This window comes from Ceratotherium simum, chromosome 35, assembly GCF_057802395.1.
Source record: "Ceratotherium simum simum isolate JZ-2026a chromosome 35, ASM5780239v1, whole genome shotgun sequence".
Lineage (NCBI taxonomy): Eukaryota > Metazoa > Chordata > Mammalia > Perissodactyla > Rhinocerotidae > Ceratotherium > Ceratotherium simum.
Window position 1 is genome coordinate 3,541,780 of NC_141934.1, and position 12,222 is coordinate 3,554,001.

At 54.6% G+C, this 12,222-nt stretch overlaps 1 protein-coding gene across 3 annotated transcripts in view; it reads left to right on the forward strand.

The window, feature by feature from the left end:
• The window catches only part of SPECC1L (sperm antigen with calponin homology and coiled-coil domains 1 like), a 157,367-nt gene extending 148,317 nt beyond the window's left edge, over nucleotides 1-9,050 (forward strand). For 2 of the 3 annotated variants that reach the window (XM_014797330.2, XM_087423843.1), the window contains 3 exons: nucleotides 3,413-3,529; nucleotides 4,445-4,504; nucleotides 6,361-9,050. In XM_014797330.2, the coding sequence (XP_014652816.1) occupies nucleotides 3,413-3,529; nucleotides 4,445-4,504; nucleotides 6,361-6,450 (267 nt within the window). In that variant the 3' untranslated portion in view covers nucleotides 6,451-9,050. Of the gene's footprint in view, nucleotides 1-3,412; nucleotides 3,530-4,444; nucleotides 4,505-6,360 lie in introns of those variants that run through there. The other variant, XM_087423844.1, reaches the window with a different exon arrangement.
• The last annotated feature ends 3,172 nt before the right edge of the window (nucleotides 9,051-12,222 follow it).

Sequence of the window (12,222 nt, forward strand, 5' to 3'; positions counted from 1 at the left end):
CAGCTCCTGAGGGGTAAGGGAGGCAGTGACCCGGCCAGCCTGCCTTGGTTTGAGCTTTAGTTGTTTGGAAGTTGTTTGAGAGTTTGATTGTCAGGTATTTAAAAGTGAACTCCCCCTACCCTGGAACTCACAGGGCCATTGTTTCCTCATTGTTTAAATCGCTTTGGCATGTTTTATAAACGAAGTTGCTGCTTTGACTGGAGGTTCCAGGTTTGGGGCTGGGTTTGTCTTGAGGAAGGTGGGGAAGGCTGGGGTTCCCACAGCTGGGTCCTGGGGCGCAGCCGTTTCCTCTAGTGCAGGAGCCTTTGCTGCGAGGCGCAGTGAGGCCAGGCACGTAGGCGACCCTGCCAGAGCCGCCTGCCTTTCAGGGAGCTAGAGAAGAGGCTGTGGCGGCAGGAAGTGGAGATTTGTTTTCCTCCAGAAGTGACTGTGACCTCTGGGGGCAAGGGTCAGGAGTCCTCAGCAGCCGTATGCTGCCACTGGCCTCGCACAAGAGCTCCGACATGTCATTTAAAAGTTTCTTGCCCTGTTGTCCGTGTGACAATGCCCGGTGTCCTCGGCTCTTTCATCGGCGCTCTTGGTCAGAAGGACTAGTCGGATTCCTCGGAGGAGCACAGACAGGCTTTGCACTTAGACCTGAGTTTGAATAATCGCATGGACCAGCTACGTGACCCGGGCCTCTCTGAGCTCCAGCCTCCTTATTTAAAAAGGCTCCTGGGTGATTGTGAAAAATAAAATGACATACTGCCCATAGGATGCTTGGGACAAGGATTCCTGTCCCTGTCCTCCCTGCTGCCAGCCCAGTACCTTGGACAGGTCACTTCCTTCCCCTGGTCCTAGTTTCCTCCCAGATGGAGCTGACACCCCTGGCTGCTGCTTCCTGAGAGTCCGAGGAGATGAAAGAGGCACGTTTGCTCTGGCGGTTAGCAGCAGTAACTCTCGAGCACCGTTCATGGCGTGGCGCCTTCATGGGAGGCAGCGGCTGTTACTGTCCACCAGGGCAGAGGCCCCTCGGAGGGCAGCCCGGGCCCGTCGGGAATGTAGCGGGGTGCCTATTGGGACTGTGTCTTCAAGGCCAGGAAGTGTGAGGCCGGCAGCACTGAGGCAGGGAGGATCTGCCCGGGCCCAGTTGTTTGGGGGAGGGCTGGTGTCACTGGACGGCTAGCGGTTGCACTCTCAGATGGCAGCCCGCTGGCCACCACAAGCTCATGCAGCCTTTCCCTGTGACTCTTGGCAGGTTTGCATCTCTTTGTGCCTTAACCTGGTAACTTTCCTCCCAGCAGTTTATGAGCAGCACCTCCAGGCCAGGTCGGGAGACTGGCAGCAGCAGATGATTGGGTTACTGAGGGGGAATGACCTCTGGACTAATGGCCCACAGGCTGCTCCCTTCAGAAGGCTCGGGTTTGAGGAGAAGCCCCCAGAGGGCAGTGTTCTGGGCGCTGGCAGTTAGGGGCTAGACAGTTCATTTATATATATATATTTTTTTTGGTGAGGAAAATTGGCTCTGAGCTAACATCTGTGCCCATCTTCCTCTATTTTATACGTGGGATGCCGCCACAGCATGGCTTGATGATTGGTGCATCAGTCTGCTGAAGTGGCACGCGTGAACTTAACCGCTACGCACCGGGCCGGCCCCATAGGTCATTTTGATGACAAAACTTAGGAAAAGTTCAGCCTTGTGCTCCTCATTACCTGCTGCTTTTGTAAGGAGACTGACCTCGAGCTGTGAGACTGGGCTGAGATGGTCTCCCCGGCCTGGTCCCCATCCTGCCCGGCTCCCCTCAGCCCTGAGCTGCAGGTTCCCTGCTCAGTGTCAAGACCTAACAGTTTGTACAGGAGGCTCAGGGATGGCAGACTTTGCAAAACTCTAGAAATAGTGGTATTGCTATTCTGTGATCACTTGTTCTTGGAGGAATAAGGACAAGTCCCCGGGGTGCCGGCCCGGTGGTGCAGGGGTTAAGTTCATGCATTTGGCTTTGGTGGCCTGGGATTTGCTGGTTCGGATCCTGGGCGCAGACCTGCTCACCACTCATCAAGCCATACTGAGGTGGCATCCCACATAGAAGAACTAGAAGGACCTACAACTAGGATACACAACTATGTACTGGGGGCTTTGGGGAGAAAAAGGAAAAAAAAAAAAAGAGGAAGATTGGCAACAGATGTTAGCTCAGGGCCAATCTTCCTCAAAAAAAAAAAAAAAGAACCAGTCCCTGGGAGCTGGTGGTCTGCCTTCAGCAATAAGAGTTGGGCTTTCTCCGTCACCTAGGCAGCTAGCTCTGGATGCAGTTGAAGGCTGCGTGAAATGAACAGTGAGACATCGAACAAGAGGTGTTTGGGAGGTGCTCTCTTTTTCAGTTTGTGGCGTTTACATAAAGTGTGTGAATTTCCAAAATTTAATTGTGGAGTTTCATCTTCAAAAGGATTCTTGCAGGGGCCGGCCCCGTGCCTTAGCGGTTAAGTGTGCGCGCTCCGCTACTGGCGGCCTAGGTTCGGATTTGGGCGCGCACTGCTTGTCTGACCATGCTGAGGCGGCGTCCCACATACAGCAACTAGCAGGATGTGCAGCTACGACATAGAACTATCTACTGGGGCTTTGGGGAGGAAACAGGGGAAAAAAAAGGAAGAGGATTGGCAGTAGATGTTAGCTCAGGGCCGGTCTTCCTCAGCAAAAAGAGGAGGATTAGCATGGATGTTAGCTCAGGGCTGATCTTCCTCACAAAAAACAACAACAACAACAACAAAAAAAGGATTCTTGCAAATAAGGAGAAAGGTTACGTACTAGCTGAATTGCATTATCATATCATAAAATATTCTGAATGATATGTTACTTTCGTAGTTGCAAATAATTTAATTTGAATATGGAGTAAGGTACCTCTTACAAAAAGGTCAAGGTGGTTCTCGGAGAAGCGCTGTGGAAGCACATGGCCCCAGCAGTGTCGGCTCCAGATCCTCCCACTGCACGAGGGCTGCTGCTGATGTCTTCAGAATACACAGGGTTTTGATGTCCATAAATCTTGCTTTGAGTCCCTAGTAGGGGAGGTCGGGCTGAATCATAACTGTTCTTAACATAAAGCTGCTATTGCCCAGCGTCCCTTTAGGCTGTGGAGCTGCAGGACTAGCTCCCCGTGCCCCTGGTTTTTCCAGCAAGGGTGGGGTGGCTCACACCTTTGCCACTGCCATGGCAGCGATCTGCAGGTGGTGAGCGGGATGGGGTGGAGAATCGATGGAAGGGTCAGTTGCGGACACCAGCTGGGTCTTGGGACACGGCCCCCAGCACACCATGCTTTCTCCTGAGGCTCACTCTGCCTGGGGTCTGGAGGCCATGTGGTGTCTGAGGCCTCCTCCACCCTCCTCGGAGTGTCTTGAGAAGATCCCAGTGTCTCTTGCTTACATGGTTTTCTTTTTCCCTCAGAATATTGACATTACAAACTTCAGCAGCAGCTGGAATGATGGGCTGGCCTTCTGTGCTCTCCTGCATACGTACCTTCCAGCCCACATTCCATATCAAGAACTGAACAGCCAAGATAAGGTAAGGCAGGCTACGAAACGGCCAGCTCCCGGAGTCTCATCCCAAAGGGAGAGGTGGGGGTGAGAAACAGGCAGCACCTTCTATCCATGTGATTTCACACACCACATCACTGGCTCACGATGGCCCCGACCCAACTTGGTCTTATTCTGGGATTGGATTTTTTGTGCTGAGCCAGCCAGTCCTTGACCACCTTGTGTGAGACGTTTGGCTGGTCCCCAAGTGATGACATTCCCAGTGGGAGCTGTCAAGCCTTTCTGGGTGACCACATTTAGGACCAAGAACTGGCCAAGGAGAGCTGCTCCAGACATGAGTGGTCTGGGCAGTGCCACCCCCAGCAGGCTGGCCTCCTGCTACCTCCAGGCCAAGGACTGACTGAAAGCACAGCTCTGTACAGTCCAGGGCGTCATCTGAGGCGTCCCATTCAGGGTACTGCTTGGGGACAGGATTGGGGGGCAGCCCCTGCCCCGATGGGCACTGGAAGGGGACCCAAGCCCAAGCCCTCTTCTGGTCCCCTGCTGCACCCCCGCATCAGCCCCCTCCCATCCTTCAGACAGCCCTTGAAGGTTCCCACAGGGAGGAAACTCATTTGACAGGTGTTTCTTATTAGCTTTTGGGGTATGTGCCCAGGCAGTTCAGGACCACCATGTCAGAAGTGGCCCTTTTCCACAGTAAGGAAGGAACAAGTTTGGGGATCACTCCACAGCTGGTGACAAGACGAGTGGGCGGGGCCCTGCGAGGGGCGGAAAGCACGTGACCAGGGCACTAGGAATTGGCCGGGAGGTGTGAGGGCCTCTGTGTAGGTGTGTGTTGATACCACATGGGGGTGGGTGTCCCTCTTTCCCAGCAGCATGTGGGAAAGTCCAGGTCGCCTTCTTCCTGGCCTTGTCCACTCCAGTCACACAGTCTCTTTTACAGCGAAGGAACTTCACGCTGGCCTTCCAGGCAGCTGAGAGCGTCGGCATCAAATCCACTCTGGTGAGCCGCCGTCTCCCCTGAGTCACTGAGGGCCCCTCCTTTTTGTTAGGAAGAGCCTCCTTCTTGTTCAGGGAGATCCCTGGGTGGTGCAGGGCCTGATAATAAGGAGGCTACTGGGTGAGCATGGGGCCCACGCCGTCCCTGTGCCAGCGAGTGAGCCTCTCGTCGGTGGGGATGCAGAGGGGGCTTTCACCCCTGCCCTCTGAGCGCCTTATGCCTCTCGTGCAGCATCCCAAGGAAGCGCCCCCAGTCGGGTGGGTTGTCTTGACTGCAGTCCCTGCAGCCTTGAGCTGGATTCTTCCTTAGAGTCGCCTTCTTCCTTAACTGAATCCTTGGGTTCAAGTTTATAAGTGTCATTGTCAATGGGATATTCTAGCAGGTCTATCTGCCTTTTATCAAACTAGAGGGAGAGGGTAGGGTGAGTGCTGAGTCGAGGAAGGTGGCTTCAGAGGCTGAACAGGCGGTTCCCGCACCTCACAAGGGCCACAGGAAGCTGCTGCTCATGGTGCGGGAAATGAGCTGTGAAAACCACGGGTTGTGGGTCCCCGATGGCCTCTGCTTAGCGCCTGCAGTAGCTCACGACAGACGTGCTTTCTGGGAGAAAATATTGCAACCAAATGCAAAGCCAGTCCTTCCACACCTAGAGACACTTTCCTTAAATAAACTGTGCTGAGGGGTATTGTGTAGGAACACCCACAGATCATCGGTGCATAGCTTGGGGATTTCCACAGAGTAAAGAACCCTTTGGGGCCAGTTCACGGACCCCAGGATCTCCCTTGGGGCCTCCCGGTGCCACCTCCCCACCCCAAGGGTACCCATCACCCTGACTTTTAACAACTGGATAGCTTTGAAGAAGTATTTACACTACAAGAGTGTCATGTAGAGTTCTATAAATATATCTTCTGAATTTACAGAAATATGCTTTTTTAGGGTGGCTTCTATTCAATTGCATAGAGAGAAAGAGAATTTAGAGTTATTGAAGTATTTCCTATTATCTGGATATTTTATATCACGTGTAAAGTTCTAATATATAAAAAGTGGGCAGTTTCCCCACCCTAAGTCCTTGACCTTAGTCAAGATTCTTATATTGAAAAAACATGTTTTCTTTTTTCTATACCAAGTCACCAACGGGTGGCCCGTTCCATCCTGCTGGCTCTGGCAGCACGTTCCGTGTCCCTCACCCATGGAACATCTCAGAGCAGTGCCCTTCAGACTGGCTCCCTCGGAAAGTCATAGATGTTCTTCAGCAACGGCAGGTCTCTCTTGGAGGCCTCCTGGTCATATGTCAAGTCCAGGGTTTCCCACCTTCCTTTTCCTGCATCAGTTAACATCTCACAGATCACTGGTACGCTGCAGGATACAGTTAGAGAGCAGTGTCTTCCATGGTTTCAGATGTTTGCCGTGGCGAAGGGTATTAGCATGTTGAGTCTGGGAGCCCCCGCACACACAGGCACTCCCAGGATGATGACTGGGTGAGAAGGGCTCTCAGAAGTGACCAAGAGGAGAGGTTTAAGAAGAGAGGCAGGTGGGGGAGAGGGTCCTCACAGGAAATGACACCCTTCCAGCCCGAGAGGGCTGTGGCAGGGAGCAGGGTGGTGACCTGGTGTGGGGCTCTGGGGCAGGGCTCGAGCAGGGGCGGGTGGCTTGGGGGTGGTGCTGACACCCAGGGAGGAGGCGCTTCCCGGGGGCACTTGGTCAAGATGGAGCAAGCGTCTTGGCCAGGCCTTTGACGTGTGTGATCAGGGTCCTTTAAGCCCCCCCAAACCCGAGAGCCCATATTGCTGTGGCCAGGAGCCTGTTGAGACAGGCCAGGAGCTGACCTAGAATTCTAACCAGGCCTCTTCCTTCTCTGTCAGGACATTAATGAAATGGTGCGGACTGAACGGCCCGATTGGCAAAATGTGATGCTGTACGTGACAGCGATCTACAAGTACTTTGAAACCTGAGCACACCAGGACGACCCTCCACAGTTATCAAGCAACACCAACGCCATTACCTACATGCCCTGTAAAGCTTTCAGTGACTCTCTGGGTTGCCCCACAGTGTGTGAGCCTTCAAGTTGGGGCCTCCGAGTTGGGAGAACTCGGGCCTCTGTGGCCCACGACTCAGACTGGGCTCCTCCCTCATGACCTGTCCAGTCAGAGGTCAACGTGGGCTCAACACACATCATGCTGATTGGCAGCCGGAGTTTTCCTTCTGAAGAGAATATTGAACTACGTTAGTGCTATGGGGTGTAAAAAAAAGAAGGGCTCATGGCACAGCAAAACTTGGGAAAGGGGGTTAAATTATATGGACAGCTCACACAGGGTTAGTGACAGCTGTAGCCACAGTGCTTCTTGACTGCTCGCTGTGCAAGTTCCATCACCCGTGAGAACCAAGTAGGGAAATCAGGGCCTGGCAGAGGTTCTTGCTTCCTGGCGCTGGGCAAGTGGGCCTCGGCCCTTTACGTGGGCTTCGGGGAGTGTGTCACCACAGCATTGGGAAAGCCACCCCTTCCCTGTGACAGGGCTGTCCTAGCCAACACAATTTAGGTTTTTTCAGTGTGAGCTAACAGATGGTCAAGACCTGCGTTCCTGGCTCTCAGGATCGGCTGCTGTTGACAGTCCACGTGGCTGTGCCTCCATCGACAGGAGACAGGTCAGGTCCCCTTTGCTGATGGGCTGCTGACCTGTCCTCCAGACTTGAAGGGGCCGGGAAACCTGGCTCTGACTTTAGGTTTCTGGACAAAAGATTGGTCATAAGGAGTTCTCTAGTTAAAAAAAAAAGTTTTTTTCTTAAGAGCAATACTGGGGGAAAATAGCTCTTGTTTTATTAGTACCAAAGTTAAATTGTTTTAGTAAACGTAGAGGTAAAACACAAAATCTGGACGTTCGCGTGGTGAAAGTCTGGAATGAAGGTGGAAGTAGCAGGAGAAAAAGCTGAACAACTTGAGGGAGCCCAGACAGTGTGATTTAAAATCACTTCTGAGTGGCTCAGACGTAACCCTCCTAGGCAAGAATCGAAGAAAGTGCCTTAACTCTCCTTGCAAGGGTAGCCATCGTACAGAGTGTCTCAGAGGCCACCGCCTCCACAGCCATGGTAGGATGTCATCGGGCTTGCAGCACTGCAGCCCAGGGATGGAGTTGGTCCTCTGCCATGCTGCCCTTTCCAGGTTCTGAGCGACAGGAAGCCGCACGACAGCCCCTTCTATGCGGTTTGAACTGAAGCCTTATAACAAGGTGTTCTGTTGAGAAGACTCGGGCTGGGACTTGGCCCTTCTTGGGGACAAGGAACCCACGTCTCATGTGCGCCTAACACAGTAGCTGTTCATTTGAACGATGCCAAGACCTGTTGCTTCCAGAATACAACTGAGTTTGACACCTGCGAAGTAGCAAGAGAAGAGCTGCCACCAATGGAAGCAGGATCGCTGCCCCAACCACAGGATGCAAGGAGGGGACCCGCAGAAGGCCACCCAGCATGTGGGCTGAGGGTTCTGCATGATGTTTTAGACTAGGAGTTTGACGTGTCTATAGCCTAGAAAAGAATGTGGTTATTATGAAATGGGCTGTGTGTGTACAGCCTGCTGGCCCACGGTCACCAGGTGGCTGATAAATGCCCTCAACCCTGCCCAGATGTCCTAACCTGGCAGCTCCGGCTGCTGCCCCAACTGGAGGTGTTCTGTGAAATGCCCGTTTTAAGCTAAGGAAGGAGAAGCCCGGTGAGCAAAGTCCAGCCCCGGAGCACAGCAGAAGACCCTGGTGGACGCCTGTTCCCATCGTTCTTGTTTCTGCTGCTCTGTTGACGTGCTGTCAGCTGAGGGACTGTTAGGGGGAGAATCATTGTTTTTAAATGTCTCTCCACTTGGTTTTTCTGCGTCCCACTTTTGCTCTTGTTTGCCCTCATGGAGGCCTGTGCACCTGTCTGGACCCAGTGTGTCTGATCTGAGGCCATGTGTTTATTTATTTATTATGTTGGGGAGAAGCCGTTTTATCCTTTGACAGAGAAGACTTTCTTGGGTCTGCAGGTCACACATTTGTCCCTTCCAGCCAAGTGAGCCAGCCCTGGCGGCTTGTGTTTTCAGGGAGTCACCGGTGTCTTTGGAGGAAGGTTTTAGAAGGTGGCTGCTGTTGATGGGCTGTGCCCTCATGGCCGGCATCGCCCAGCATTGTGTGCAGGGGTTGGTGACAGGGCAGAGAGTGGCCACGGAGAGGGTCTGGCCTGGGCTGTCAGCATTTGCATGTGGGTCCGCGGGTGAAAAGATTCCAGAAGCATGACTTTTTGCTTTTCTAATAGAATTCGTATAACACTACTGGCTTTATGAGACGATTATAGACAGTCATATATACCTAAGAGTGAGGCTCTGAGGTGCTTTAGTCCAGTGGCACTTGATGTGGAGCCTCCAAGAAGCCATTTTGCCTCTTCTTCCTTCAAGCACAAGCTTTACTGCAAAAGGGCCAGTTACGTTTCTATTTCTGTCGACCACAGGCTTCTGCTGACTGATGATACTTTTAAATTTTGTTCTATTATTAATTATTCTTGAATGTATTAAAATTGCTGAAACACCTCAGGCTTGGGCTTTTGTAGCTCACCGCTCCCTGCTGCCCCTCTGATATAGCGTGAACAGGACCCTCGCTGCCTCCTGGGACTGGCTGTGGCCATGTGAGCCCTGAGCCCAGCCACCATCCCTCTGGCTGCCCCTCCCTGTAGCTCTTGGGCCAGGAAACGTCGTGGGGGAAGGACTCGACTGCGGGTTGGGAGAAGTCCCACCCTGGGCTGCAGCGCATAGCTACGTTCTTGGCAGATGGCCCAAGTGAGCCGAGGTTCTGACCACCACTGTGAGCACTGAGGTTCTGTGACAGGTGCCGAGGCCCCAGAAGCACTGTCCGAGATGCCCTACAAGGATGGAAGCCCCGGCATTCCCCAAGCAGACCCCAGACACGTGCTGTTTTGGGGGTGGGGGGGGGTGCCTTGAGGTTTTTTTAGAAATGTATTTTCTTGGAGATAATTTTCAGAACATATAAAATTATAGAGAAACAAAGAAAAATCAATAATTATACCACTCAAAGGCAAGCAACCAGTCAGGCCTTTTTTCCTGTGCATCTCGTGTGGAATGATTATGAATCCATGGAGCACAGCCCAGAACAACACTGCATCTTGTCACGTTGCACATGTCACATGCAGAAGGGTCCCTGGGGCTGCCTGCCACTTCACACTGGGTGACTCAGGGCGCCCTTCCCAGCCTGAGACCCCCCCCTCCCCAGGGTCAGGGGGTCCATCCATAACTGACTTGCTCCCGGGGAGGCCCGGAAACCCACTAGCCTGAGTTAAGGTGTGTCCTGTGAGTGCTCACGAGCCCCCAAATGGTGCTGACAGCCGTGGGCATCCATTGTGGCCCGGCTCCCAGAGCGCAGCGCCCAAGCCCCTGGGCTGCAGGGCTGGGCGTGGACAGGACTGAGCCAGGACCAGGTGTGGCTCTGGCTCCTCCCCAGTCACCAGCTGTGGGGCCTGGGGTTGTCGCTCAGACACAGCTCATGTCCTCCGCTATAGTATACGGAGGTCATTCTGCTGTGGTCAGCATGAGGCTGCTGAAGCAGGCACATCAGGGCCTGCGTGCAGCGGGCACTGGTCACGGCAGCAGGAGGGGTGACCCCACCCGGGATCCCTGGGCAGCAGGAGCAGTGGGGGCAGCACTGGCTCTCTCAGCCTCTGCCCCCAGCCCTCTCCCCAAAACAATCTCTCCTGCCCGTTGTGTCAGCTGAGGCAGGCCACTGAGGTCGTCCTTCTGCAGCCCACCTTCCTAATGGGCTCAGAGCCTGTGGGGCTCATGAGGCTCCTCTGCCTGGCTGGGCCTCCATTGAGTGGGGAGACCTGGCCAACCCAAGGGCTCTGCTTCCCTTAACTTGGCCCTTGTTCTTCCTGTCCCAGGGCAGCACCTCTGAGAAGGGAATCATTTTCACCTTGATTTAGGGGAGGTTCTAGAGGGGCCAGCTTTGATGGGTGGAAGCAGGAAAACAGGTTCCTGGGGGAGAGGAGAGATCCAGAATGGATCTCACACCCTCCATCCACAGCCTCATGGGGCTGGGGTCCTGGACCTGGGTGGCCATGAACTGGTGGCACACGGTGGCCAGCTCTCTGGCCCCACCCTCACAGGGCCGCACTTCCTGCAGCCTTGGGTTGGTTTTTTGTTGTTGTGAGGAAGATCGGCCCTGAGCTAACATTTGCCAATCCTCCTCTTTTTGCTGAGGAAGACTGGCCCTGGGCTAACATCCATACCCATCTTCCTCCACTTTATATGGGGCGCCACCACAGCACGGCTTGCCAAGCAGTGCGTCGGTGCACGCCCGAGATCCCTACCGGTGAACCCCAGGCTGCCGCAGCGGAGCGCACGCACTTAACTGCTTGCGCCACCAGGCCAACCCTGGGTTGGTTTGGGTTGTTTGAGGTTGTCCCTTAAGTGGAGGACAGGAACAGACATAAGGGGTCTTGTGCTTGCAAGCACCGTGCTCTGCGTCAGGTGGGTGAGGGGTGGATTCTAGTCAGGGTCCCGAGTTGCTGGGGAATTGCCAGCTGGAGCTCTGACCCTAGCAGGTCAGGACTTGGCTGGGCTGCAGCTGGTCATCTGTGCAGGAGGCAGGGTGGGGGCCCAGGAGGACAAGGCCCCACGCTCCCTGGGCCCAGCAGAGCCCGACGGCTGTGAGCACATGGGGGAGCAGGCTGGTGTGCGGGAAGGGCCAGGAGCTGGGTGCCATGGGGGAGGATCAGAAGGGTGGAGAGTGACCAGGCACAGCCTGAGCAAGAGAAGGCCGAGCAGCCCCTGGAGGATCTCCCCATTATCGTGTGTGTGTGTGTGTGTGTGTGTGAGAGAGTTGGGGTTCTGAGGGAGTGAGCATGGGAGGGAGCCTACAGGTCTAGGAAGAGGCAGAACCAGAAAGGCCCAGGAAGAACACAGGATGGCGCATCACCGGGCAGGAAGCAGGTTGCACGCGTGGGAGTCAGGACACCCAGAGCCCTGCAGGTCTGCCAACACTTGTGATGGGCTGGGGCTGTTCCATTTCTGCAAAATGGTGACCCCAAGAAGGGCCTCCTCCTGGACCCTGTTACCCAGGCATCTTGCTCTTTATGAGGTATGGTAGGGAGGTGCCTGGTGGGGCAGGAGGCTGGGGGCGCGGGGATGGTGGGGAGGAAGAGGGGGCCTGGTTTGATGATCTGGCAGCTGCTGCATGCCAGTGCCTGGGCTCCTGGCTTAGGGCCATTCTTAGGGTGGTGAGTGACAAGCCCTGGCATGCAAAGGGCTGTCTCTGCCCACTGTGGAGCCCAGGATAAGGCCTCTCTCTATCTAGGCCTCAGTCTCCACATCTACTCCAACGCGCCCAGATCAGCTCAGAGGCGTGGGGTTCCTAGCGGGGTTACTGTTTGACACCCAGAAGCTGACATGGGCTGAAGCATCTTCCTGGGGGCTGGGCTAGAAGACGGGCTGGGGGCGGTTGCTCCTGCGGCTGCCGTGGCTGTGGGCGGCTCAGGGAGCTTCCTCTGGCATGATTCGGCTTCTCAGAGCCTGCCTTAGTCTGAGCATAAACTGGAGCCCTGTGAGGGCCCCCCACTTCCTCAATTCCAGAGCCCCAAAGTCTGCGGTGCCCCTCCCCTTTGGAGGAGAAGCTGGCGAGTACCTTAGGGTGCCCTGTTTGGTTCTGGGTGCTTTATCCTGGGTCTGACATTTCTTTCTCCCCGATGTGGCCCAG